At 43.1% G+C, this 27,808-nt stretch overlaps 1 protein-coding gene across 3 annotated transcripts in view; it reads left to right on the top strand.

Moving 5' to 3' along the window:
• Positions 1–27,808, top strand: part of gmds (GDP-mannose 4,6-dehydratase) — a 187,602-nt gene that overhangs the window by 51,530 nt on the left and 108,264 nt on the right. For all 3 annotated transcript variants that reach the window (XM_037770087.1, XM_037770088.1, XM_037770089.1), the window contains 3 exons: positions 11,107–11,299; positions 12,437–12,541; positions 24,827–24,954. In XM_037770087.1, coding sequence (XP_037626015.1) covers positions 11,107–11,299; positions 12,437–12,541; positions 24,827–24,954 — 426 coding nt within the window. The remainder of the gene's footprint in view (positions 1–11,106; positions 11,300–12,436; positions 12,542–24,826; positions 24,955–27,808) is intronic.

The raw sequence follows: 27,808 nt of genomic DNA on the forward strand, positions 1-27,808 counted from the left end.
AATTCTTTCTCAATGGTTATCAGCCTCATAGATGTGGGTCAGTAAGGCCTGCTACACCCATCAGTAGGTTTTATCATCTATTGACCTGGTCGATCACTGAAAGAAGGAATGACAGGAGCAGAAGCAAAGTCATGCACTGTAGACACTGTGAAAGTCCATATTGGGTGGAGTTTGGGTTCGATAGACGGGACACAAAACACAGGGCTTTCATACAGGAGACTGGGGTTCACATCTCGTGTGAAACCAACAACATATAGTTCGTTAAGTTTCACTTTCACTTTTCAAACGTAGATATTTTAAGCCATGACACAACCTTTTCCTCAAACTAAACCAAGTGTTTTTTGTTGTCTAAAGAACTTGTAGTTTCTTTGCCTACTGTAAATGTAAAGAAGCTGTTTGTTTGTGTTAAAAACGTAACGTTTAATGCAGTTTTACGACGTGTTGCTTTTCAGTTTCGCTATTACAACGTGTAGGCGTAATGAGCTGATAACAGCCGAATCGGGTGCAGCCAGCATCATAAACAAAACAAAAAACACTCAATGAAACAGGTTTGCGCAATTCTATTGGCCTTTGTTCACTACAGGAACCTTTCCAATGTTTTGAGAACCATGTAAGGAATTCAGGAATGTTACCTGTGCTTTTGAGTAGCTGTACCAGGGACCAAATTTAGCCTGTTCCTGGCCCCAGAAAAGAAGTACCTGCAACTCTCCGATGGTCCAGGAACTATCAAGACGAGGTTTGCATTGCTGAATGTCGTTCACTGGTCAAACCTTGTGGCTGCTACAACTTGTGTAGCAGCTTCATTCACACAGTAAACAAGCATGGGGTGTCACTAGTCAATATTCATCTTTAATGGCACTAGGTGTGGACATTGCTTGTAATGTTTATTGATGGAATTTGATTTTTTGATCAGTCTAAAGAGCCAGATAAAGGGAGAGAAAGTATGTGCAAACAAGAGAGTTAATGGATGAATGAGATAACAAAACTTAGTTTGTTTTTGATACATTACGGTTATGTACCAAAGCAGAAATGAAACACTCGGCAGATTGGTCTCCCAAGTAGCAACAATCTGTATTTTTCAGCCTCTTTTTCCTCATCTGCAGGCCTCTTTTGCATTCAAACAGTAAAGTCCTTTGCATGTAAATCCATTGTCAGTCTGATTTACCGAATCCTCATAGTTCTTCAAATGCAATGAGAATGCAAACAATGATGCACTAAAGCGACTTTCCTGTTTTAGTTCCTGTGGTTCGTAAGGCTCTGTTACATCAGCCCAGAGTCCTTTGGAATTACGTTTACATTGGACTATGCCGCAACTCATGATTTACATCCAAATGTCCATGTTTAGTGCTGGAAGTTGTGTGCCCTTTGTTTAGTGACATAGAAAGTAAGGGTGTGGAGGTCGTGGTGGCAGAACTTTAATGCAGGACTGTGTTCGTGTGTTTTGGGCCTCATGGATGCCTGCAGACACAAATTGATGTCATGCAAACCCTCGGGGCCCTGCGGGGGCGGAAAGTATCGTTTGAGCTTTGGTGTCGAGGAATTCAGTCAAAAGGTCCAAATCACGTCATACGTCTTCAAAGTGTCTTTCAGGTATTCAAAGACAAGCATCTTCTTTGTCGTAGCACTTACCTTTAAACTAATATCCGTCATTAACTATAAAACAACCCCTGTAATTCATGAGAACCATGTAAACCTATTGTGCTATTCCGGGAGTTCTTGTTAAACAGGCGCTCTATTAATAAACTCAGTGTTCGTATTTCCTTCAGGTGCACTCTGTAATTAAAGCTCTTTAGAGGCTTTTATTGACTCCGCTTGTCACTGTGTCTTTTATTTAGTCTTCAGCCTTCAAATGTCACCTCTGGAACTCAAAGGAATTTGGAAACAAGGAAATTCTTGGCACGACGTGGTCGTGTTGCCAAGCGTCTGTGTGTGTATGTATTTTATGTTCTGTGTTATTTGAGAATTTCTGACATGCTTGTAATGTTTGGAATCGCTTGTAGCAGTGTGAGATAGTCATACCTGTATGTTTTACGTAGGTTGGGGAGTGATATTGTTATTGAGATCCATTTTAAGAACATTAGGTTCCCAGCGAGAAAACACTCAAAGGGCCAACACACGTTCCAGATGGATGACGCAATGTCATAAATCCACGCCTCTGTCTTGCTCTCCCTGTCACTCACCGTTCACGTCTTTTCTCTGCTACTCATACTCTTGAATTGTATTATGTCTGCGTCTCAGGGAAAGGCAAATTGGCACACTACAAGGAAAAAAAAATAGCACGTTGTTTTTCTAACAGGTGTGTGTGTGTTTATGCGCAGACGAGCTCGAGTGACACAATTCTAACAAGACAGAACTGGAGGTGGAGAGATTCCCCCTCAAGTTTCATCACAACACATGGTGATGGAGATACGGCTCTGTTTGGAGAGTGGGCTGATAGCGTGGGCACGCATACAGCAACAGTAGCTTAGGATACAGCAGGTAGCTGTGAAAACACGGAGTCACTCAAACCCGTGTTACGCTACAACCATACAGTCTTCACTGACCTCTAACTTAATGGTTGATGAAATAAGCTATCTTTTTGTAGATATTTGCTTAAATGTATTTTTGTAATATACCGTACCAAAAAGTGTAAACTTACTTGGCCTGTACACTCTGGAAGCATCTTTTATTTTGAGCAACAGTGACCTTATATTGTCTTTATTAGAGCTGCAACAATTAGCCGATTGATCAATTAGTTGATCGACCAAGAAGAAAAAGAATTGGCAACTATTTTGATAATCGATTCGTCATTTTTTAATAACAAATGTCAGACATTCTGTAGTTCCAGCTTCTCCAATGTGAGGATTTGCTGCTTTTGTTTGTGTTATGTCATCGTCAACTGAATATCTTTTTCGACTGTTGGTCGGACAAAACAAGACATTTGAAGAAGTCGAACTGGGTTCTGGGAAAATCAGTAAAAGGGATTGAAAATGACAGCAGGATTTCCTCAATATAGAATAGACACCAGAGCTGTGTCTAAATTCGGATACTTCCACGTAGTAGACTGTGCATACAATGTACTTACTTGTGTATAGTGCGTGAATTTCGACAGGCTAGTTTTGTCTCAAATCGCACAAGGCTGTTGTGCACTCAAAAGCTTGGTAGATCAGCTAGTGATAGTCAGTCATGGATATCACGCCGTATCGGCCCATTAATGGCTTCTATCCGACTACAGTATAGTGATACTTACTGAAAAACAACAATTGTATAATTTTAAATTTGTATAGTTTAGTGTTCACTTTTTCAATCGCAACCACTGCAGCTTTCTCGCCCGGAATTTTCACAAGTTTGAAATAGGTTGTTGGCCCCTCCCCTTCTGCTACGTAGCAAAGATGGCGACCGTTGAGGGTGAGAAATGTCCAGGGTTCCACCCTCAACGTTTTGACCGTTTTGAGTACAACATCTGGGTACTAAGAGTGCACTGCATTTTGCCACTCAAAATAGCAAATGTAAATACGGAAGTACGCAAATTGAGACACAGCACAGGTCATATGATTGGCCATCCCAAAACAAGGATGTTGTCAGACATTGTGCAAACACAGCCAGTTTAGTTCCTGGTGCAGAGTGGTGCTGTTGTAGATAATGCTAGCCAAGGAGTTAAGATTATTAGTTTGCATTGTGATCTGTAAACCCACAGTCTGTACATGAAAATGTGTGTTAACCTGGATTGAATAGTTGAACGAGTTGCAGACCTAAGAGCTTGGAGCGAGTTCACACTCGCTCCAAGCTCAGTTTAAACGTAATGACCAAAAATAAAAAGTTGTCATCAAAATAAGTGCTCACCAGAATAAAGGCAGCATTGGTCTTCTCTTCAAACGTTTCGAATTTCCAGACAATCGACCTCTTGCGGTCATGTGCATAATGACTTTCAAACAAATGTGAGTGAAGTATTACAAAATAATCCTACAGATTTTAATGTGCTGTCAAAGAATGAATCCCCAGGCTTCTACTTTGTGTTACGTCTTTAGCACAGCTGCAGCTGTGGTAGGCGATCCTTTGTTATTGCTGTGAATTAGAAGTAAAAGGTTTATTATTACACAAATTACGACCTTGAAACTGCTTCGCCCAACCATTATTCCCACCTTCTGATTACTGATGCAAAGAAAAACATAATTCTCCAAACACTGAGAGGAGGAACGCTGCACTAAGGCTTCATGTTTGCAGGGGAAAAAGTGGGGTCTATATCTTGGCTTCATGATGCAGATGAGTGACAGTGTAGTTGAGTTGATGAAAGCGGCGTAATTGATCTGTCTGGCGGTGTGTGGGTTGCCAGGTCGGGTCTAAACCTCTCTCTCCTGGAGGGAATTCAGCCTGTTTGTCTTTGCCCTGTTAACACACGACTGCTCTAATTTCAGTTGGCCTGTAATGTGATGAGTAAAGGTGTAATTGACTGTGGTTTTCCCAACTAACTCCCACCCATGCTCATGCACACACACACACACACACACACACACACACAGACACACGCACACACACATAGACACACACACTTTCTCTCTATGTCTGTCTGTCTCTATTTTTCTTCTCTTCCATACCTGCCTCTCTTTTTCCCTCTCCCTGTCATCTGCACCTCCAGGGCGTCGTAGTGATTTCTTTATTTGGGTGTTTGCGGTTGGCAGGAATGTGCCGGATTTTCAGTGTTTGACAACGTAGTCCACAATTTGGAGAAAGTGACGCTCACAGATGGGCAGTTCTTTCTCCTGTAATTTTCTGAAATATGAGGTGTGATGACGGTTTACCACAGAGGTCATTAATCTGCCGCATCAGTGTTTTACTGTAGTGATGCCTCTGAACAAACAGCAGTGGACCAGGGAGCAGGTTGGTGTTGTGTAGGGCTTATTGTTTTGGGTTATTATAATTAAAGAAACAAAAAAAAACTTTTGTTTACTTTGAAGATGAGATAACTAGTAACTAATTTGGATTTTAAGAAGAATCTTGGTGAAAATTGGTGATATACAGTAGAGTAAATCAGACACTTTACATAATTTTACCTCGATTTTATGATCCAAAAAACATCACCACAATTTACAGTAGACGGTGGAGAGGATAGCTCAAAAATATACATTTCTCTCATGGGAATGTACAGTTTTCATGCAATAATTCAGTATTAAAGTGCATAAATAATACAAATTAAGGAAGGAAGAACAATGTGATTTTCATTGTGTATACAGATTATTCACAATTAAAATTTTTGAAAACCCATATATATACACCGATCAGCCAGGACCGCTGACAGGTGAAGTGAATAACATTGTTTAGCTCGTTACAATGGCATACAATGGATATATTAGAGTCGGCAAGTGAACATTTTGAACTTTGTGTTGGAAGCAAAAAAAATGGGCAAACTAAGGATGTGAGCGACTTTGACAAGGGCCAAATTGTGATGGCTAGACGACTGGATCAGAGCATCTTCAGAACTACAGCTCTTGTGGGGTGTTCCCGGTCTGCAGTGGACAGGACCTACCAAAAGTGGTCCAAGGAAGGAAAACCGGTGAACCGCTAACAGGGTCAGACCCAAGGCTCATTGATGCACGTGGAGAGCGAAGGCTGGCCCCGTGTTGTCCGATCCAATAGAAGTGCTACTGGAGCTCAAATTGCTGAAAAAGTTAATGCTGGTTTCGATAGAAAGGTGTCAGAACACACAATCACACAAAAGCACCACTTTTTAAATGTTTACCAAATATGTGCTCCTAACTTTCTTGGAAATAAGTCATTCAGCATGAAGTAAGCATTAAAAAATGGCTAATGGACCAAAGAAATCTTAGTCGACTAAGAGAATAACATTCTAAAGAGAATATAAAAAAAAATGACAATAACGAAATATACATTTCAACACAAATTTACACACAAATATGAACCTGTAATGCAAAAACAAAACAAAGATAGCATGCCCCAGAATAACTGCATTCATGTTGAGGATTATCATCAGATTAATCACTGGTGTGATGTAGCAGCAGATGTCAAATTGGGCAATAAATATGCTGTAATAATATAAAGATAACCGTACTCATTTACAGTATGTGTGGAATATCGGTGGTTCTCCTCAATGGAAGTCCCCATAGAAATGGTGCCTCTTTGCTCCTGAGTGATTGACTTGTTCTTTTTTTTCTGAATGCACAATAGAGCTCTACATTCCTCCATCACTGTGTATAAACAGTTTAAGTCCTTCATATTACCCTGTATGGAAGGCCATGCAGGTATGCAGAGGGAGGCCACGGCTGAATAAATGTAGCTCATATTTATACATCTGTCAAGACACACACCAACACTCTGCTGTATGTGAACACGCACACACACACACATGCACAGAGTCACATTCCCCAGTTTCAAGCATGCATTTCAACAGGCCTTGTGTGAGCAGGAAAGAAATGAAACCACTAAATGCAGCACGTATATCCTGTACATTTAGAACCTTTTTAAACGGATCGCTTTTTTTCCGGGTCGGCGGCGGTGGACCCCCAATGCTGACAGAGCCTGGCTGACTTCCCAGAACAGAACAATATCTGCCAGGTCGACCGAGGGGCCCAGCAGTCCACACACACACACACACATACACACACATAGCGCTGTACACAAGCGTCTGGCCTTTAAACCGTCAGCGCTCAGGCCCTGCCTTACATAATGACAGAGAATGGAGGCATTAAGGCAATTTGTTTGATTTAAGTTGTCAAGGCGTCCTGGACCCTGCCCCTCTCAGCTGGTTTTGATACCCAGAGTCCGTGTGTGTATATGTGTGTGTGTGTGTGTGTGTGTGTGTGTGTGTGTGTTGCAGACCTCTTTGGTGTTGGAAAAACAAAAGGAATGGAGGGACTCACAGACAGACAGCAGGATAGAGAGGGGGGTATTGGGGAGGAAGGTGCTGTAGTAGCATAAAATAAGGTTTATGAGGTCCAGAGAGAGTGAGCAGTGACGAAGCAGGAGGGAAGGAAGAGGTGGAGGAGGGGAGGAGGAAAAGCTGAAGGTGGACCTGAAAGAGCTGGGATCACATTGTGTCTGTTGTTGGAGAGGGAATCGGCCTTGTGTGTGTGTTTGAGTGTGAGACTGTCCCTTCTCTTTCACTGAACATGAAAGCAGGTATTGTCTGTTTCATCATCGCCAACTATGCCAGTCCTGACCTGAGCAACCCCAACATGACGCATTTACAATTTATTCTTCCATTCAAAATTTCAGAGGAAATTTGAGGAAAAGTGGCTGTACTATTTATATATTTTTTTTCAACTATCCTAAAACAATTTTTATACCTTACTTTTCTTTGGCAAAACCAAGATTTCTTTATTTAACAAAAGAAAGCTGAAATTGCAAAATACTGTCTAATCACAAGTACATTTTCTTTATTAAATGGCCAAATTTTGATTTTAATCAGGGACTATGATCAAAAATAAAATAAAGTTAAAAATAAGTACAAAAGATTACAATTTATTTTGTATTTTTGTATTTTATTTATCCTTTATTTAACCAGAAAAGTTCCATTGAGATACAATATCTCTTCTTCCAGGGAGTATGAGTAGAAACCAGGACAGATATCAGTACATATACAGTATATGACCTGACATTTAGTGCTAACTTTCATTACTTGTCAATACTCAGTGGTGCAGACAGACTGTTTTTTGGTGACGACCAAAAAGTCATATAGTGTAGGAGCTTCTGTAGTGACACATTAAGTGGGTGACTGAGTGGAAATGCGGAAAAGTAGAAAAAACAAACAACAGAAAAAGTCTTAGCGAATAATTCATGACGCACATGAAGCATGGGACTTCAACGTCCACTGAAGAGACTAAAAATAGTGTCAGATGAAAACATCTTATCTGCGTGGAGCATTGAGGAGACTGTAATGTTCCTCACATCAATACATGAGTGAAACAAACAGAAATGCAATATTTCTATTACATTTTATACATTGTTTTCCACAGTTTGAAGTTTGATTGGCGCTATTTTACGCCATCTTGTTGCATCCTCTTCTTCTGCAATGGTTTAATGGCAAGTGAATTGACTGAAAGTTTTTTTTTTTTCAAGTATTATAATTAGACATTTCCAGGGTACAGCTTTAAAAATGCTAAGAGTTCATTGTTTTTCTCTGTTCCTAATCATTAGAAATGAGATACTTCAGGATTGTTGGCTGTTGTTCAGACTTAGCTTGGACTTGTGAGTGAAATTTCCTTTTTGGCATTTTATTTATTTACTAAAATATAAATAAGCTACATAAACTAGATAATTTGACCATAAAAATACCAGTGGGATTCAGGTCTGCTCAAAATAGAAAGATAAAACTCACGAAGGGAGTCATTACATCAGAACCAGTCTGCATTGACCCGCTTTCAATGCACTCTATAAAGTCAATACTTCCTATATGCATTTTTACACTTTTCTGCAAATTTAAGATGAACTACATTTGCCAAAAATGTACAATTTAGTTATTTATTTCTAACTATATTGTTGTACCTATGTGTTTGTGGTAGTCTATTATGATCTTTTAATATCATTATGATCAGTTGAATTCATATGGATGAATAAATGAACGGAGCTGAAGAAACGCAGTCTAACTCAAGATGCAAGTAGCTGCAAATGAATTGCTATATGAGTTAGTCAAACCTCCCTCTGACTGATCTTGATGGACATCATACAACATTTCCTCAGTAAATAATAGTGTACCTTTTGTGCATTTATTCAGTTTGTCGTGATTTTAGATTCTATTGCACAGGTATTGCCGTTACTGTGTGCACCTCTTGTGCTTGCTGTGGAAAACGTCATAATATAATGTACAGTATATGTCGGTGTATAAAGTGTCCCCTCACTTTCTCTTGTAAATGATGTAAATGTAAATGAAAATGCCAGAATGTAAAGTAAAAGCGTGAGTGGAGCGTCACAGGTAATTACCCCGAGCTGTGGAGTGTAATTGAACCTGATCAAACCTGCTCACTGTGCATGTGTGTGTGTGTCAGTGCATGTGTGCATATGGACTCTGAGTGGAATAGAGGCCCAGTGTTCTTCGGCCCCGGCTTTAAATAAGGGGTCTTTATCTGGCCGAGTGCACAGCGCCGGCGTGGAAGCACTAAAGGGCTGAAGCGTTTCCTCCGTACAGACGTGGCTCATGCCGCTCGCTCCAGGTGTGGTGACCACTAACCAGCACGGCTTTTAACCGTCACGCCTGATTTGGAGCCTGAAGCCGTCCTGGCACTCACGCAAGCACACAGTCGCGCACACCGTCACACACACTCACATACAGTCGTGCACGCACACATCCATTTCTAATTTAAACTTAATTTCCCCCCAAGTGTTCATTAAGTTCCCTCCCTTCTTGGCCCTCAGCAGTGGAAACGGGCATTCTGGGAGTTGGAGTATTTAGTTTGAGGTATGAGCTTTCTGATCGGCTTTGATGGACTCCAGAAACAACACGTTCTCCAATTACGTTCTGCATCATTGTCGCCACCTTCTGTTATGTCCCATATTGGTGACTCTGTGTGACATGTGCAGCGACCTTGTGAAGATGGTCGAGGTATTCACTATACTTCAGCAATACCCTTCATTATTTACATGTTGATGACTTAAAAGAGTGAAAACTTGAGACTTCACAGGCAAAACAGTTATAATACTGGACCCTGATTGGCTGACATGTCAATACCAGTAGCACCTTTAAATATAAATATGTCTGACCTTGAACTTTCAGAGCAAATGCAGCAAACCTGATTTAAGGGATTTTAGTAAACTTTGAGTTAATTGAACCACTAAAGATAAAGTCCATTTGTGATGTGTTGCATATGACTAAGAAGTTGGTGTGAAACTAGGCATAGTGGTTTTGAAAATTCATCAGCGATAAATTGCATCATTAAAACCTGTCAAAGGGCTGTCAAAGTTAACACGATAATAACTTATTAATGCAAGTACATTTTAATCCCACTAATTTCTTTAACGCAATAACACAACTTGCGATTTTTAGGTTGTAGCGGGCTCAGTTTTAAAGCTAGAGTCAAGTTACTGGTATCATATGAAAACATATGAAACTAAAAAACCTAAGTAATCCACTGGACCAACTAGCTTGTCGAGAGGGAGCCTAAAAAACACTCAACATATGCTAAATTTTGGTGAGGAAAAACTGACATGGCCATTTTCAAAGGGGTCCCTTGACCTCTGACCTCAAGATATGTGAATGAAAATGGGTTCTATGGGTACCCACGAGTCTCCCCTTTACAGACATGCCCACCGACAGCTGTTGTTGCCTGTTAGGCTTCAGTTTGCCATGTTATGATTTGAGCATATTTTATATGCTAAATGCAGTACCTGTGAGGGTTTCTGGACAATATTTGTCATTGTTTGGTGTTGTTAACTGATTTCCAATAATAAATATATACATACATTTGCATAAAGCAGCATATTTGCCCACTCCCATGTTGATAAGAGTATTAAATACTTCACAAATCTCCCTTTAAGGTACATTTTGAACAGATAAAAAATGTGATTAATTTGCAATTAATCAGGATTAACTATGGACAATCATGAGATTGATCGTGATTAAATATTTTAATTGATTGACAGCCCTAATTAAAATGCATCAAAACAAATTGTAACATCGTCCATAGCAGAGGTATTTTAAAATCGTTTGGGCCAAGTCAGTCAAGGCAAATCACAACTTCAAACCAATTTTCTCTCTGAAATTGTCTTTTTTTTTGTTTTATTACATATCTAAAACCAAGTACATTCTGTGCTCTAGCCTAATAAGTAACTATGTAAACTGTGGCAAGGCCTGACAGTCGGACTGTGTTATTATTATTTTTTGTTCCAGGATTTCCCCAGTTCTAGAGCTGAATGCTTTCAAGTTCTGAGCAGTCTTAAATCAAATCAAGTCTCAAATTCTCATTTTTGTTACTTTGGTACCAAAAGAAATTACTCCAAATCTTTAATCTCAAGTTTTATCTTTTTTTCTGAATACTTTAACAATACACTCCAACAATGGTTTATTGTTAAATAGTATGAATCCTTTACAGAATTATTATTAATGAATAGAGGACATTTTCCTATCAAGGTTCCTTAGTAATTCCTCCATCTCCTTTTCTCTCTCTCCCTCTTTCTCAGATCTCCTTCGAGTTGGCCGAGTACACTGCAAACGTGGACGGCGTTGGCACGCTCCGACTCTTGGATGCCGTGAAGACGTGCGGTCTGACCAACAGCGTCAAATTCTACCAGGCCTCCACCAGTGAGCTGTACGGCAAAGTTCAGGAGATCCCTCAGACGGAAACTACGCCCTTCTACCCTCGCTCACCTTACGGTAATACATGCAGTGTACTGTAGATCCATGTGGAAACACACACACACACACACACACACACACACACACACACACACACACACACACACACACACACACACACACACACACACACACACACACACACACGGATTACCTAACATTTTCTACCTTGCGCCATTCGTCAAACCATTGCGTATGGCCATGTAAGGGCATACAAACGCAGATTGCTTGATATCTCTTGTGAATATGTGTGTGTGTGTGTGTGTGTGTGTGTGAGAGTAAGTGAAATAGAGGGGGGCTTCAGTGCTCAGCCAGCATTTGAGCTCTCCACACACCTCGAGGCCAGAGCGTCTGACTGAAGACTGGAGTGGCTCTCACTTTAACAAAGACACCTTTATATCCACAGCACTCAGCACTCACTTTCAACATACGCTGACACACACACACACACACACTTACACACACGGGCAGGCTGTACACGTGTGTGAGTGATCAGGTTTCATGTTCTCTGTTGTCTAAATGCTCTCCTCGCTGACACTTTCCCCATCTGTCAGCACTCAATCTGACGCTGCATGGGAGGCGCATACCATCACGAGGAGGGCTGCTCCTCTATTAATTAGACTTTGGATAGGAGGGAGGCGGGGGGTTGCCGTGGCGACCTCTCTTCACCTCCAGTGTACATCCTGACCTACGGCTTAATCAACGGGCGCCTCCCTTTTGCCTGCTCTGGTATTCCCCTCATCACAGGAGAAGGGAGGAGGAGGAGGAGGATGGTGAGAGGAGAAGAAGGGAAAACTTTTTGTACAAGCCTGCTTTCGGTCAATCAGCAGGAGTCTGCGGTTCACGTTCCTGACGGTGAAATATGATCAGTGGTACCGCTGTGTTGAACTGTGACATGTAGTGTAGCTACAATGAGAGAAGAGAGGATCAGTGTGTCTCTCTCTGCTTACATTGTCACTCTGTCAGACTGAACCGTGCTAATAGCTGCGTGAAAGTTGAAGTTGTTGATTGAGTGAATAAAAGCATCATGTGAGTGTGAAGTCTGCTTGTGCACTCCGAGGAACGTTGGTGGATCAGTGGGTTTTGTGTGAAGTGATATCTCCTCACTTTTTCTGGCACTAATATGTTCCTGTCTCCCTCCACGTCTGCTCTCAGGTGCCGCAAAGCTCTACGCCTACTGGATCGTGGTGAACTTTCGAGAGGCCTACAACTTGTTCTCCGTCAACGGGATCCTCTTTAACCACGAGAGCCCGAGGAGAGGTGAGCTCGCAGCACGACGTGCATCCTGCTGTTCAGTGTCGCCACAAAGTTGTGGTTGTTTTGTTGTTTTTGTCCTAACGTGGAAATGAGATTGTTGCAGCATCTGATAGTAATGGAGGAGAAGACGAGAGTATGCGCTACTTGAAGAGCGTTATTAAAGGTCACACTAGGGTTGAGCAATGTTTTCATTTAACTGATAACATTGGCTCTTTGTATTACATTATTCCCGTGTGCTATATATTGTTTGTAATGATCAGGCAGGAGATGGAAAAGAGTAGAACACACAGAATATAACTTGAACGTAATAATTCCTCTTACAAATACATGAAACAAATAAAGATCAAAATCCTGCCCATATGCTAATAATCATAAAAGGATATTCAAGGTTTAGATTTTTTTAAATACATACAGTAACTTGCCTTAGAGGCATAAAGATCTCTCAAAACTCTGTCCTCAAGTTACCATTTTATTCCTCAATTCCTCATTTGCATATTTCGGTAAACAAACCATCATTCGTCATTTTACAGTATAGTAAGTAAGGAATCATCACCATGGTCGGTCCGAATTCCATACTAACATGTTATTTAGTGCGCTAAAACAGTATGTTTGGTATTTAGTATGTCCGAAACCTTTGTATGAAACCAATAGTACACAAAATGCATACTATTTCTGGTGAAATATTACAGTATGCAAACGCTGGACACTACGGTGGCATAGATATCCCACAATGCAATGCGGTAGTGACGACGTTCATAACAGACGTTGATGGTCAGCTCTGTAACATCAATAACACTTCAATTTAGCTGTAAATGTAAGATTTCACTTTGCTAGGTATGATATTTTTTTTAATTAGTTCAGACTTTATGATTCTCACAAATCATGGTTTGGCTACATGAGGTTAGCACGGGTTGCCATGGTTACCCGTCTCCAACCGGCAAGGAGGCTCTCGGGAAGTGACGACGTATATTACTGCTCAGTGCATCCAAAAAGATGCATACTACTGTTTATTCACACAAAAGTAAATTGAATGGCGATACACATATTGGGTATGTAGTGCATAGTATGGGATTTTGGACGCAGCTCATTACACTGATCTGTTATTTAATATACACCTTATATGTTAAATGAATACAAAAGCATATTCAGTCATAAAATCAAATCTAACTCTGAAGCAACAACATCAAATCACTTTCTGCATATAAAGTTGAATCCTGGCATACAATCAAAACACAGTTAAAAGCACCACTGAAGCACCATTATTGTCATAATTTAACATTTTGATTATGACTTATGATTCATGTAGATAATTCCCTCAACTGTGGTGTTTCTTTATTAGATTTGCTAATTGAAGAACAATTTTGCCAATTAGGAATGAATATATCATATCATACAGGACAGGTTTTTAAAATAAAAAAATGACATCACTTCCCCTGTGAGCAACAGGCTGAACCCCCAATAAAGCAGTAAAACAGAAGGTAAACCATTGTTAGAGTGTGTACAAGTATTCAATTACATGCTCCATATAATGCCATATCCATTTATTGGTGGAGCCAGGTTTCTCATAACTACTTGACACTCATTCTGACACATAGCGAGTGGGCTGTGGTCGCATTTTTTAATATGCGCTCTGAGCCCCGAGGGTCGCAGGCGCTGGTTTAACCCGATTTACACGCCACCGCGACCCAAAATGAATACCACATGACTGCAGCCCCGGCGCTGCGCCCAGGTCAGCCGCTCAGGTGTTTATGATTTATCCCCTAATGAAGGCCCCGGCCACGACCCCGGCCGAGGTCAGGGGTCAGCCAGTAAACCCTAATGGGTTACCACAGATAGATAGGTGTGGGAACCAGTGCAGTTTACGGCCAGCTCAGCAAAGATGGTGATTGAGGTCTTGTAATGGAGAATTATTAGACAGAGTCATTCTGGGAATGAAGCGGACAAATGGGTTGGATGACAGGAGGAGTGATGGATATATGTAGTGCTGATCAACAGAAAATTGATCTAAAACAACAATAATAATTGGTTAATCGGTCGGGTCATTTATCAAGCAAAACGGCCACACTTTCTCTGGTTCCAGCCTCTTAAGTGAATTGAATATTTTTGAGTTTTGGACAGTTGGTCAGACAAACTATCATCATTATTGATCATGAAAATAATCATTATTTGCAACTCTAGAGATAAACAAACTGGCTGGAACTGTGAAATCAGAGATGCTTGTGTCCTTTTCCACGCGTACACACAATGACCTTATAAGGGCAAAGCTCTGTGCTCGCTCAATAACAAGTCCTTAGCCTTTTGGTCCTTGGTCAGCTCTTTCCCATCTCTCTCCGACTCTGCTTCTATCTTTCCACTCTTTCTTCACACACTCCTTCCCTCTTTCTTCCTCTCTCTCGCTTCACTCCATGTCTTCATCCTCCTTTTTCCACAGTCAGCATTTCTGCAGCGGGCCGTTGGGTTTGCTCCCGCCACTTCTATTCTCAGAGTTACGGCTGTTGTTGCTCATAAAGCAGGAACGCCGTGCTGCGCTGTGATGTGGCCAGATGTCCCACTGCTGCTGCCTTGCACAACCCAGTGTGGCGCTTGTGTTGGCTGGACTGGCCAGTGTTTACCCAGGCCCCCGGGGCCCGCCATGACCCCGCCGCTGCCGCACCAAGGGGGCGTTTGGCCGTGCACTTCGCCACCCACAGGAGGGCTTTAGAGGGGTGGAGTCGATGCTTTGAGCTGTAAAACGCTCCCATGGCACATTCTGTCATTGTTAGTGTGTCAGGTTGTACTTTACATTACACAGCGTACTGATCCACGTGCTGATCCAACATTACTTCACTCTTGGCCATAGGCCTTTTTCACCGAAGACGTTTTGACGTGTCAGAGTAGGAGATGCGCCGGTGTAAATAACAAAATGGATGGATGGCTGAATTCCATTTTGCTGCCTTGACTCTTCACTTTTTTAAGTTATATACAACATTGGGGGATTGTTCAACAAGAAACTGAAATGGTGATTCCAGTGACATCTCAAAAAAGGGAAACATGAACTAAACGTTAACCTTGCTGTTTATAATGTTTCTTGAATTTAACGTTATTGATGGTGTCTCTGGTGTCAATGACTCAAAGTGTGTTAATGATCATTTTTGTCACACCTTCCATAATTTTTGAATGTCTCTGTATTTTACAAAATAGATGTAAATGGATCAAGACCAATTTCTTTTATATTAACCTTCAAAATAATACATTAAAGGGGATAGATGTAAGAATCTGAAATTGCTTGTTAACAGTGACACCTGTGGCCGTTTAGTCAACGACCGTCAGCGTCCTGTTGATCGCGCTTGTGCTCGCACTCGAAGACGCGAGCGAGCAATCGGTCAAAACAGTGAGGCGAAACACAAGAGACTGAACATGATTGACGGGCATCATGTTGATTAACTTTAGCAACATTAGCCAGCTAAAACCACAATATCACTGTATATTTCACGGTCTTGGCAGTAATGTTAGCTAACCTGTCCAATAGGAATTTTCCCTGCTCGGGGTCCGTTTTGATACCCAAAACCAAACTAAGGTCCCTCCATGAGTCAAAGGCCCAGCCGATGTTGATCCTAGTCCCCCCCCCGACGTCGGTCCCATTCCTGTTTTGCAAGACAGGCTTCACTAGATATAACTTTGTTTTTTTCGTGCTTCTTTGGAGTTTGTGTTGGAGTCTGAGTTGTGGTGGGGGCTGATCGTTTGTTGGCGTTAGTGGATTCCATTTCTAACCGCGATCGCTCATGACGTCAGATCCGCTGGATTTTCCCAGAAAAAAACAGCCCACATTCTTCCCATTAAAAGCAGTCTACAGGCTGATAGAGGAAACCCAGAAAGTCGTGGAAGGTCTCATTTTTTAGGTTAGGTTACAATCACACATTGGCAATAAAAAGAGCATTGACGTAGCATAAACGTGTAAAAACTTACATACAGTCCCTTTAAACATCATTGTACAGTTATACTTTATAATGTTAGGGTATAGTGTGGTAATAGGACACAATATAGATCTTTCTGGGGAAAAAATTAACTGAATTCAAGTTAGAAAATAAATAAGAACTCAGCAGTTATGACGATGGCAACCCAGGTAAAGATAAAACTTGCGCCAATAGAACTCAAACCTTCTCAACAGCAAAAAGTACACCAAAAACTCTAAAATATATAAAATAAAAATCAATGAAATCACACTACTAGCTGCTCTCCAAGTGATTTCGGTAAATGACTCACCAGACCAATGACAATGACATCACTCAAGAATCTAGTGAAACATTCCGCAGATCACCAGAGCCAGAGGGATTTTCATCTCTTCTCTGTTCTCAGCCACACCCGGAACATATCTGTTCTGTATTTGTGTCCCTACGTGTGTTAACACAGAGATAAAGGGTTATTTAGTACCTGTGTGCTGCCCCTCCAGTTCTTTTACGCACCACTTGTGCCTCTGGATAATTAGTCACTAATGAGGGAGGAAGTCTATGATGTCAGTGTCAGTGGCACTGACATCACCAACCCCCCTCCCACACACAGGAAGAGCTGTGATGTCATTGTCCCTGCATGCCAGTGGCTGTGTGTGCCTGAAACAAATAGATGTTTGCCTTTATGGGGAAGTTTTTCCCTCACAGAGTCTTACTCCAGTAGCGTCTGCCAAAGTGACCTACCAGTGGCCAATCATCTCTGTGGCGCGGTGTGGCGTGGTGTGGTGTGTCACATAGGACGGTGTGGTGGCTGCTGGGAATGGCTGAAGAGGGAAGTACGAAGCTGAACACCAGTTTCCCCTCAGACTTACTGTCCCTGTGAAGGATTCAACAAGGGGCTCTGTCTCCTAAAGCGCCCAGGATGACTTAATCCCAGCAGGAATGCGCTTCTGGTTTCTATTAACAGTTCTCGTAAACACCTGAGCGTTCAACCAATAAACAGCCGACCTCCATTGTTCTGAGGCGAAAAAGGTCGGAATCGGACAGTCGGGAAGAAGAAAATATCCCGGTGGAAATCCAGCGTGAAGCAAAGCAAACAGAAGCCTGCATCTGCCGGCCGGTTCACACCGCGGCTAGCTCCTTTCTGGTTAGCTTAGCTGTTAGCCATAACAAACAGCCCTCAGACTGACTCTGAAGAGAGGGATTAGCGTTAGCAGGGGCGCTAAATAGACTCCATATTGCTTTGACACATGAGACAGTGCAGTACTCCACAGTGATCAGCAGTGAAACCTGTGCAAATAACCAGTTCATATATTTATTTGGTCACCGTATTCAACAAACAAAGCACCTCAAAAATCTAATTTTGACAATAAAAGACAAAACCCAAGTTTAATATATAGTTATTAGCCGTGTGTTGATCTAAGGCTGTGCAGTAAATCAGTGCAGTAATATGTTTTGTGTGTGTATCCACCGTTGCTGCTACTGACCAGCTCCAGTTGTAGGCTAATCCCCTGGTTTATTTGGGGAAGTCCCATCCATCTCTCCACCCTGAGAGCTCTGTGGTTCACGCTTGGCAGTATAGAATAATATACTGTTATGTTAGGAGAGAAGACCGGTTAGCATTGGGGAAGTTAGAATAGCACTGCCAAAGTCAATGCTGCCCCCTCACACATACAGCCACTGAGCCGCTACATGCCTCGGCTTCATCTTTCTGCTTTCGTTGAGGCGGAGCCCAAAAGGTCAGATCGCATGATAGATTTGTAAGAGGATATGTTTTCCATTTACCGGAGAGGTTATTTTCTGAGGAAATCTTCAAATAGGAATGACTCGGTCATGGGGGCGTCGGGGGGATTTGGAATGATCTCCGTAAGAAGGAACTCGGCACGGAGCGAGCGCTTTTCGGTCTTTCGTTTCGCCGGGTGTTGATGAGAAAAGGTTGAGTGAGAACAGTCTAAACATCAGCTGAACTGTGGCCAGGTGAAGAGCGGAGTCTGACGCCTCAGAGCAGAGCTGACGACAGAGTTCTCTCCTTCAACACTTTCCACCACGTTGTGTCACGTGGCCAAAAAAGGTGCTTCCTTCTGCCTCAGACTACGTCGGTTTCAGACATGTCACGTGATCGTTGAGGTTTCTACCTTCACTCATCCCCATCGCCGCCCTCAAATCTTGTGTTTGTTGTCCCAGATCACCATGGCACCCAAGAATCTTGTTGACTGAGTGCTCTCTTTGAGCGGCGCTAATTACACAGTGAGTTGAGGGCTCCCTGTCGCCTCTCTCAACCTTTGCCAGTTCCACTCAGAGGACAATCGAACCCAAAAATGTCTCTCTGAGACCATTTGATTTAGTCAAACTACGGGATGCTGCTAGACACAATTACGTCTTTGTTTTCGATACTAGGGTGAAACAGTTGGAGGTGGTGTGTCGTTGTTGGAGCTCAAGAAAAACATGTATCATCTACTCCCCTCTCTTACTCCACACCCTCCTTTTCTTTCCCCACACCCTGTGCCGTCCATCCATTCTGTTGCATCACACCCAATTTAAAAAAAAAAAAAAAAGTCTTTGTCTTCACAACCCTCCAGCCCCATTCCAACCCTCCTCGCATCACATTTTTTTCTCTCTCGGCACCCTCCCCGTCAGTCGAGTCGGCTCAGAACGAAGGCAGCAGTCTGTCAGGTGTGAATAGACACTGTGTTGGCGGAGCAAGGCGCATGACCTCTCTTGGATGCAACGCAAATATTCTCCCTTTGTCGAGGCTCCACAGATCAGTCAGAATGTGAATTGTGCAATAACGGCGATGGCAGACACTGACAGGTCTTTGGCCTGGGTGGAATTTGGCCAATCCCCGACGAGGGGAAGATTCCTCCTGTGGAATCACTCAGTGCTCCTGCAAATCAGGTATTTTGTCCATAACTCAGTATAGATAAAGGAGATGAGATGAGTACACGTTTGATGTAAACAGGGCTACAGGGTCGACCTAAATCCTGAAACGTGTGGAGGTGGAGGTGGAAATTAAAGTGTTGCATTTTCCACTTCAAATCTACCACAAAGCCTTTCACTCCCCTAGGCTGTTGGTGAAAGACAGAGTGGAATTATGGGATTTGCAGTTCTGGTTGAATTCCAAAACAGGTGTGAAAACCCTGTGTCGAGGTAACCTAAGGGTTTCTGTTACACCTCTATGGCAAAATGAACCAAAATGAAAGTGACCAAATGAAGTCTTGGCTATTTTTTTTTCTTTACCAGCTTCAGAACGTGGCCAGTTCAGACAAGCTCGCGTCAGAAATGACTCAACTGCGAAATATCTGGAAAATACTTTGGAATGAGTCTTTGTGTTTTAAGAAAAGTAGGCGATCCGTCGTCCTATTTTTGGAATGTGGCTCATTAAAGCAGTCTGGGGTTACCGAGTCATTCCACATTTTTATTAAGAAAAGGGAGAACTTGGTAAAATCCTGCAAATCACCTTGGAACAGATTTACGTGGTAATGAAAAACACGCGCCAGGTCTAAAGTTGGAACAGGAGACTTGGCTGAGGAAGGAAGTAGATGTTCTACCTGTGCAAATGTAACATTAAAGATCAACTTGATAAATGTTCAACATGATTCAAGACTTGAATCTGCTCCATTTTTCCAGAGCTAATGTGCCATTGGGCCGAGCCATGACCACATATTATGTCTTCAAAATAAATGTTACAGACGAGTGATTTGAATAAATCACACCGCGGTTGAATCTCAATTAGCAAACGCACATAAATATGCTCCCAGACGGTAATATAGATGAGTGTGAGTCAGACATCTCGGGGTCTGAGAGCGTACAGTAAGGGCTGGGCCGTCACACGGTTTGAAGACAGACTTCATAAGTCACCTTTCTTTAGCAGCGTGGTTCTAACAACAGAATCAGTTGAGTAACCGAGGCCAGTCCAGCCAAAATCCCCTCGAAACCCACAGTCCCCTCCCTGACTCCCCCACACTCGAGCCCCCAGCTGACAGCTCCCGTCCCCATCCTGTCTGGGCCCACATGGCCTGGCTCTGGATGGGAGTCATCTCCGCACATTTCTCCTCCTCCTCTTTTTTTCTCCCCATAGTTCAGCCCAGCTGTGCCAACGAAGCCCGTGTGTTACGTTTTTCCTGTCGCTTCTCTGGCCAAAAAAATGAAAAGGAATGATGGAAAAAAAAGAAAAGCAACGGTTAAGTGAGAATGAGAGAGAGAGAGAGAAAGAGATTGAGTGTCCATTTCTGGCACGGGTTTTGCTGTCTGCTCAGTTTTCACGGCCCATGGTTTTATTAGACTTTCCGCCGGGCCGTGGGCAAGGTTAAACGGCCACCGCTGCCCCGTTTTGGGCTCGAAACCTCCCGTTAGCCCCCTCCGGCTCCCCTCGCCTCCTCCTCCTGGCTGTCCTGCGGTGCCGCTGCCAGTAAAGGAAACACATTAACACCCGGGCCAGTAACAGAGCAGGCTTTGTCCACAGCCAGGCAGGCCGGTCCATTAGGCCCACGCTCTGGTCCACACACCGCACCAATTAGAGCAGGCAGGGAGCAGAGCCACTCCAAACATAGGTGTGAGCTTTACAAGGAGACTACAGGTGTGCTTGGGGGGAAATAATGGACTTTATTACTCATTGGGTGTACTGTGCTACACTGTATCCCTCTGCCACCTTTTTTAAGAGCAAACTCGGCCCTGCAGAGTTTTGACAACCTGTGTTTAACCTGCAAACTTGAGTTTCCCTTGGATATGTTGGATCAAATCAAACTCCTTCGTTCCAATTTACAGCAGTTACCAATCTGGGCTCTTGTTACATTGCCTTACCCCCCTGGGTCCTAATATATGATATACTGTAGAGAGCTGCAACTAATGAAAATGTCATTATTTGTGTAATCTATCGATTATTTGATTCATCTTTTTTTTTCTAGAAATGTAAAAACCAGTAGTGGGAATTAGGGCTGTCATGATATCAGATTGTCCCTACACGATTATCGTGGCCGAAAGAATTCTCGATAATATTATCACGATATCTATAGAAAATAAAAAAAAATGTATCTTTAACTTTGTTCATAGTGCATTTTGTCTATTTTTTTTGGCAAATGAATTAGACTCACATGTGTTTGGGGAGTTGGGGAGACAAAGTGAGAACGGAAAGAAACGAATGATTTAAGAGGCACTGGATTATTTACACCATATTATCATATGTGTATTATTAACATGATATCAATATTACATTTTAAAAATATCACCGTCAATACAGGTACATCGCAACACCCCTAGTGGGAATAGTCCATCACAAGTTTCCATTATAGAATTGCGTGCTCCTCAGACCAATAGTCGAAAATCCTCAAATATCTCATTTACAATTATATGAAATAGAGAAACAATGGAAAACGCAAAGCAAACAGTGGGTCTCAAGTTGCAGCCTCAAAGACACATGCAGAACAAAAAAGAAGGCTTTAAAGAGCAGTTGCAATGTTAAAATGTTTAAAGCAGCAAATACTGAAATAAGAGAGGGTAACCCATCAAATTATTCTCTCTTTAGCTTGATAAAAGAGTTAATTAATTATTTAAAAAGCATTCCAATAATTTAGATTGCATTAAAAGAACAGTTAAAGTCAAACCTGCAGAGTCTTGAACTTCTCAACAACTGCTTTTGAACTCATCATAACAAACTAAACTACAATAGTAGAATTTGTCTCTATTTACTCCAAAATTAGAACCAAATAACATAGTAATTTACAGAAAACTTTTAAGAACTTATTATGAAATTACTCGTATAATAACCGTATGTGACCACTACTTTCAGTTGCAGCATATATGTTTTAGATGTTGTGTTGTCAAATCTATCAGCTGTTTTGACTCGGCCAATCAGAAATGAGAACCAAAGCTGTTTGTTTTCTAGTTTGGATTAAAACCGAACTGGTAGAATGTTTGCAGAACCTCATTGTCTATTTAAGTTACTGAACTGAAGATATCTTGACTTTTAGTCCCTAACGTGGGTCAAGATCCAAAAACACTGTATCTTTCATCATGGCATCTTTTGGTTTGAAAACCCATGTCTTTAAAACTTCAACACCCCCAGATTGTAACACAGGCTTCCCGTTAAAAAGCCCAAGCTAAGATAACCCTGGTGACATCACAAGGGGTGATTTTCTTTAGAAAGTTCCACCACAGAAAACATGATTCAACTGTTTCTGTCTGAGTATTCATTCCCCTTGACTGGATAACTGATGTTAATGTGTCAAATCTGTGGAGTTCCCCTTTTAAAGTAGTTGTCGATTAAGTTTCTGTCCACTGATTAATTGCTTAATCGTCTGAATATCAGGTATATGACGTGTTCATAGCTGTATGGTAAATAAATATCCCTCACCCTGTGCTGAGCCTGCTGATATGGATGAGAGCAAAGCTGACAATCATGTATGTGTCAGTGGCAGATGAATAATGGTTGACTGTTGTGAGGGGGAGCAGTGGTGCCTGCCAGAACAGATGACCTGCCAGGTTAGAGAAGGGCCCCGGGGCCACGTGAGACGATCATGCAAAGACAGGACAGGTCTGACATCGGAGGGGGTTTTCCATCCACAATTTATCTACGCTCTGTAGGCGCATGCTATTTCCTAATAAACTTTTTTTTTTTTAAGTTATTTTTTTGGGGGCATCTTCCATTTTTTAATGACAGGACAGTGGATAGAGTCTTGAAAGGGGGGAGAGAGAGAGTGGATGCGGAAAGGGCCACAGGCCGGATTCGAACCCGGGCCGCCGCGGTCAGGACCAAGCCTTAATACATGGACGCCCGCTCTACCAACTGAGCTAACCCAGGCGCCTATTTCCTAATAAACTTGTCAATAATATGGATTCACCGAATTCGGAAAAATAGAAGGATTTGTTTAAGTTTTTAATCCAAAGAAAATCTGAAGACTGGCCAGAGCCTTATTTAAACTTTCTTAAACTCCTGCTCAACATGGCGACAAAGCAGTGTTGACACGGGGGCCATGTGACCCGCCACCAACACACAACACGCTGTATTTACTCAAATAAGCGTGTCTTAACCTTCTCCGGTCTGTTTTTGCTCAGCCTGCCCAGCGCTGTTGCTCTCCTATGAAATAATTACTACAAATTTGGTGCATTCGCATGATTGGGTTCATGGGATTTTCCTGCGTCTAAATGGAAGCTCTGCTCCATGTCAGGGCAACAGTGATACAGTGTCGAGACAGGGCCACAGCATTATGGACTGGTTGGGGCGATGCAGGGCTAAAAGGCAACATTCATCTCAGACAGGACGAGTTTAAAAAAACGGCTCTTAAGAGGTCTCCAAAAGGTTCAGGCAAGGTTGTGGGAGATTTATGTACAGCGGAGATGTTGTGTGCGCTAAAAATAGCCGACGCTTTGATGCAAGCTTCAAGCTTTCCTTTGAAATCAGACTTTCACATATCCCCACATATCTGCCATTTGAACACAAGACAGACGAGTCCTAAACTCCTCAAGCTCTAATAAGCTGTTTCCACTCAGATGGTGGCATTATTAGACGTGACACACTAATATTTAGTGTTGATTTCCATCACTATAATGCTGTGTTTGGGTTGGAGGACTGGTGCATTTATTCGCAGGCAACTCTGCGGCATCTTTCCCGCCGCAGCAGGAACAGAGAACATGACACCGGCTCTCGGTGTCCCGCCAAAAGCACCCAAAAACTTGTCTAAACCTTCTTCACAGAAATAGTCATTAGGAGCTCATTTCAACTCCCGCAGATAATATCGCCACGTGTGTCGGCTCAGGAATGAGGAGCACCGCTGAGCGATCTGGCAAATGAATCGGCCTGTCGATGTGGTGATTCTGAACTGGACGCCGCGCCGGCACAGCCAGGGTGGTCCCCGTTTGGTTGTCATTCTTTTTTTTTTTTTTCTGTGGCACTTCCCTGTTGCTTTTTTTGGTGTAGACAGACTGATGCTCTGAGATTTGTCTTGGCACCCGGCCCAGATTTGACACTGAAACAGTGAATTAGAGAGGAAAATGAGAGAGGAGGAATCTAAAAGGATCTAGCGGCTGAAATGTGAGGTGGTAACGAATCGATTTGACTCGGGGGTGGCTTCTTGCTTGAGCTTTTTGCTTTGGCTAAAGAGGAGCTGGAGCAGTAGTAGAGGTTTGGAAGGCTGTCTGTCTATGTGTGTGTGTGTGTGTGTGGTGATAGTGTGATGTACAAGTTTGGTAGGGATCTATAAACTCTTCCATGAGGAGGCCTTGATTTCACTTATCTGCTCTTTGTTTCTAACAATCCGTGTTTGTGTGTGTTGGACCGAGCTAAACCTCTGTAATATTTATATCCTGTGTTAACTATGATTGAATCCATACGATGCCAATAAAGCATTCTTTAATGTATGTGTTTTAGGTTCAAACTTTGTGACGCGTAAAATCAGCCGCTCTGTGGCAAAGATTCACCTCGGCCAACTGGAGAACTTCAGCCTGGGCAACCTGGACTCCAAGAGGGACTGGGGCCACGCCAAAGACTATGTGGAGGTAAAACACACACACAACCATAACCGCACACAAGGCCCGGGGAAACAGACACAAACTGTGTGCGTGCACTGCTTCAGAGTTGAACAGGGTTCAGACGTGCACATAGCATTAACGGGGCATGTTTTCCCAGATCGTTTGAGGCCGCAATATGCGATCTGCATGAAGCCTCCTATGATTCTCTGCCAAAAGAGAAACAGAGATAGAGAAAGAAAGAAAGGGGGGGAGCGGGAGGAGAGGGAAAGAGGGGGCTTCACGCTGCGAGGCCACAGACTGCACTCTGGTTTCCCACAACTCACCCATGTCCCAGATCCCTTTAGGCCCCCATCGCCATTCCCCCGAACGCCCGCAGAAGAAAGAGAGATATTAAGGGAACGCTGCGTCCTGGGGACGATGACAGAAATATGGTGTTTGTGTTAACGTGATGGTGCCAGCAGCAAGCAGAGAAAGGAGTGGGGAGATGAAACGAACAGTGGGGTCGCCACGTCCAGGAGCAGACGCGGCTTTCTGAATGTGTTTTTCCCCCTCCATGCATGTGTGTGTGTGTGTGTTTGTAAGGAAGCGCACATTCCTACGTGTGTGTGTCAAAGTGTGTGATAGGTTAAGGTTGGTGTGTGTGTGTGGCTGTCGAGATGAAAGACTCGACGGGTTGCCATGTCTGACAGCAGACCCCTCGCAGCGGACCGTGTTATTATTAGGAGGTGATGGTGGCGGGGGGCGCTCTTTGAGATGGGAGTGGGGGTGAGGAGGTTACGGCGAGGGGAACCTCGGTTTAACTGCAGATCGCAGCGTGGGGTCACTGCGTCAGAGCAGGGCGGTGGCGAAGCGGCGGTGGCTCACGCTGTTAATGCGGGTCACGGAGGCGAAGATGGCGTCAGTGACTTGGTCACCGCCTGATACGGGAAGACTTAACATCAGTCATATTCGATTATAACCGCACTGAATAATATTTGCCTCCTGCGGTAGGAAGTCGGACTGGAATTGGGATTGATGAGATGGAAAGACAAAGTTTGTTTTGGGAAAATAATCTGTTTTTGGGATGGTACACAAACGGATTCACATCTGACAAAATAAATGATTTATCGATGTGATCTTGGAAGTAAACATTTATTTTTCTCAGACAGATGTGAGGTGACAGGAAGGGGGGGCACTTGTAAATGGAGTTGACTTAACGCCAAATGCAAATTTTAGAGGCAGCAAAAGTGCACACAAAGTCAATGGAAAAACCCACTGAAGGCATGCCCATGTGAGCTGATAATGTTTCCACCACAGTTTACACTCATCCTGTAGCTTTATGACTTCATGAACATACAGAACCAAGAGGATGAAGGTGTGAGCTGTCACACAGAGACACATGAACAGCACGTCGCTAGCTAGCTACAGCTAATCTCTGTACAGTCTCTGCTTCGGGCAGTGTTGCCAGACTGGACTGGTTTCTGCCCAGTCCAATCTGTGATTGAGCTGGAAACTGATCTGATCTGCAACACAGTTTGTGAGGAATAAACATGGACTTCTCAAACAGTCCAGCAGTCACTTTGGCGGGAATGAAGTGAGGGAAAAATTGGCTTCACGTTGAATGTGAACATGTCTTTTGTGTGATTGGCATTGAACTCTCCTCGATGAATTATGAGTGCAAATAATTGGTAGAAAGAAACCTCCTTCTTTGATGAAAAGATAAATGTACAAATCACGAGACTGAGCTTCCTGATTGCAACTGAAGTGTTCAAAATGAGCTCTGACTTGTACCTCTGTCTTCTTCATCCCAGCAGCCACTGAGGCTCAGACAGTAGGGACTGTAGTGTAGTAATATTGCTATTTTGAGAAATACTGATGTTGTCATTAAAAACAACATTTTAAATGACAGTTTACGGTGAGGAAAAACCTTCCAGAAACTCCACTTAGCTCCTATGTGAAACAACAAGACTGGTTCTTCTTCTTGAAGTAAAATTCTGGTTGTTGGGTCAGCATCCAGCATCCTGTTATGTTAGTCTGACTGACCAGTTGTGTACTTATGTGATGTACGTGCAACCCTGTGTCGCTGCATTTGTGCGTGTGTGTGCACTCGCCTGTCCAGGGCACCCTGGCTTGAGACGCCCCAGGTTTCCTGTGGGAACGGCCGACATTCCACTTCTGGTGAATCAGGCACCTCCTCGCCGTGCGTCTCCAGTTTCGGAAAAGGCGGATTTCGGGAAGCCAAACAGAAGCCCGAGGTGCTGAGGGGAACTGATGTAGAGGAGGAGGAGGAGGAGGAGGAGGAGGAGGGGGGGGGGAAGATGAAGGCAGGAGGGAAACAGACGCGTGTTTGTGGGACGTTTGTACATTATGCATAAATGGACCATCTCTCCCGCTGAAAGTTCGCCCCGCCCTGCAGACCATCAAAGGCCAGCGACTGTCACCACGACCCCCCTCTCTCTCTCCGCCTCACTTTGAAATATCTGTCCAGCCAGCGTCAGCAGCACTGTGTTGCCATGGCGAAGCCAAACAACTGGCAATTTGTAAACAGAACCATGTGTGTCTGCTTTAGGCTGACAACTGCTTTTCCTCCCTCTCTACCGCTCCCTCTCCTCACCCCACCCAGGACAGGGAAATTGCTTGTAATTGGCTGTGGATGGATTGCGGGTGGCAGGAGGGGCGTGCTGTGTGTCTGCTCTAACGACGTCTGAAGGCGTGCGGCTGGCTGGGCATCGTCTCGGCCGGGTATCGGGTGTCTGTCCCAGGCAGGCAGACAGACCTGGAGCTGCCCGGCTACTCTCAATGGAGTCCTTTTATTATTATTATGGTATATTATGGAATAGACGCCGGGAGCTGAACGCTTTAAAATGGGCAGATAAAATGATTTAAATCCTCCTGATCTCAT

This window comes from Sebastes umbrosus, chromosome 5, assembly GCF_015220745.1.
Source record: "Sebastes umbrosus isolate fSebUmb1 chromosome 5, fSebUmb1.pri, whole genome shotgun sequence".
Classification (NCBI taxonomy): domain Eukaryota; kingdom Metazoa; phylum Chordata; class Actinopteri; order Perciformes; family Sebastidae; genus Sebastes; species Sebastes umbrosus.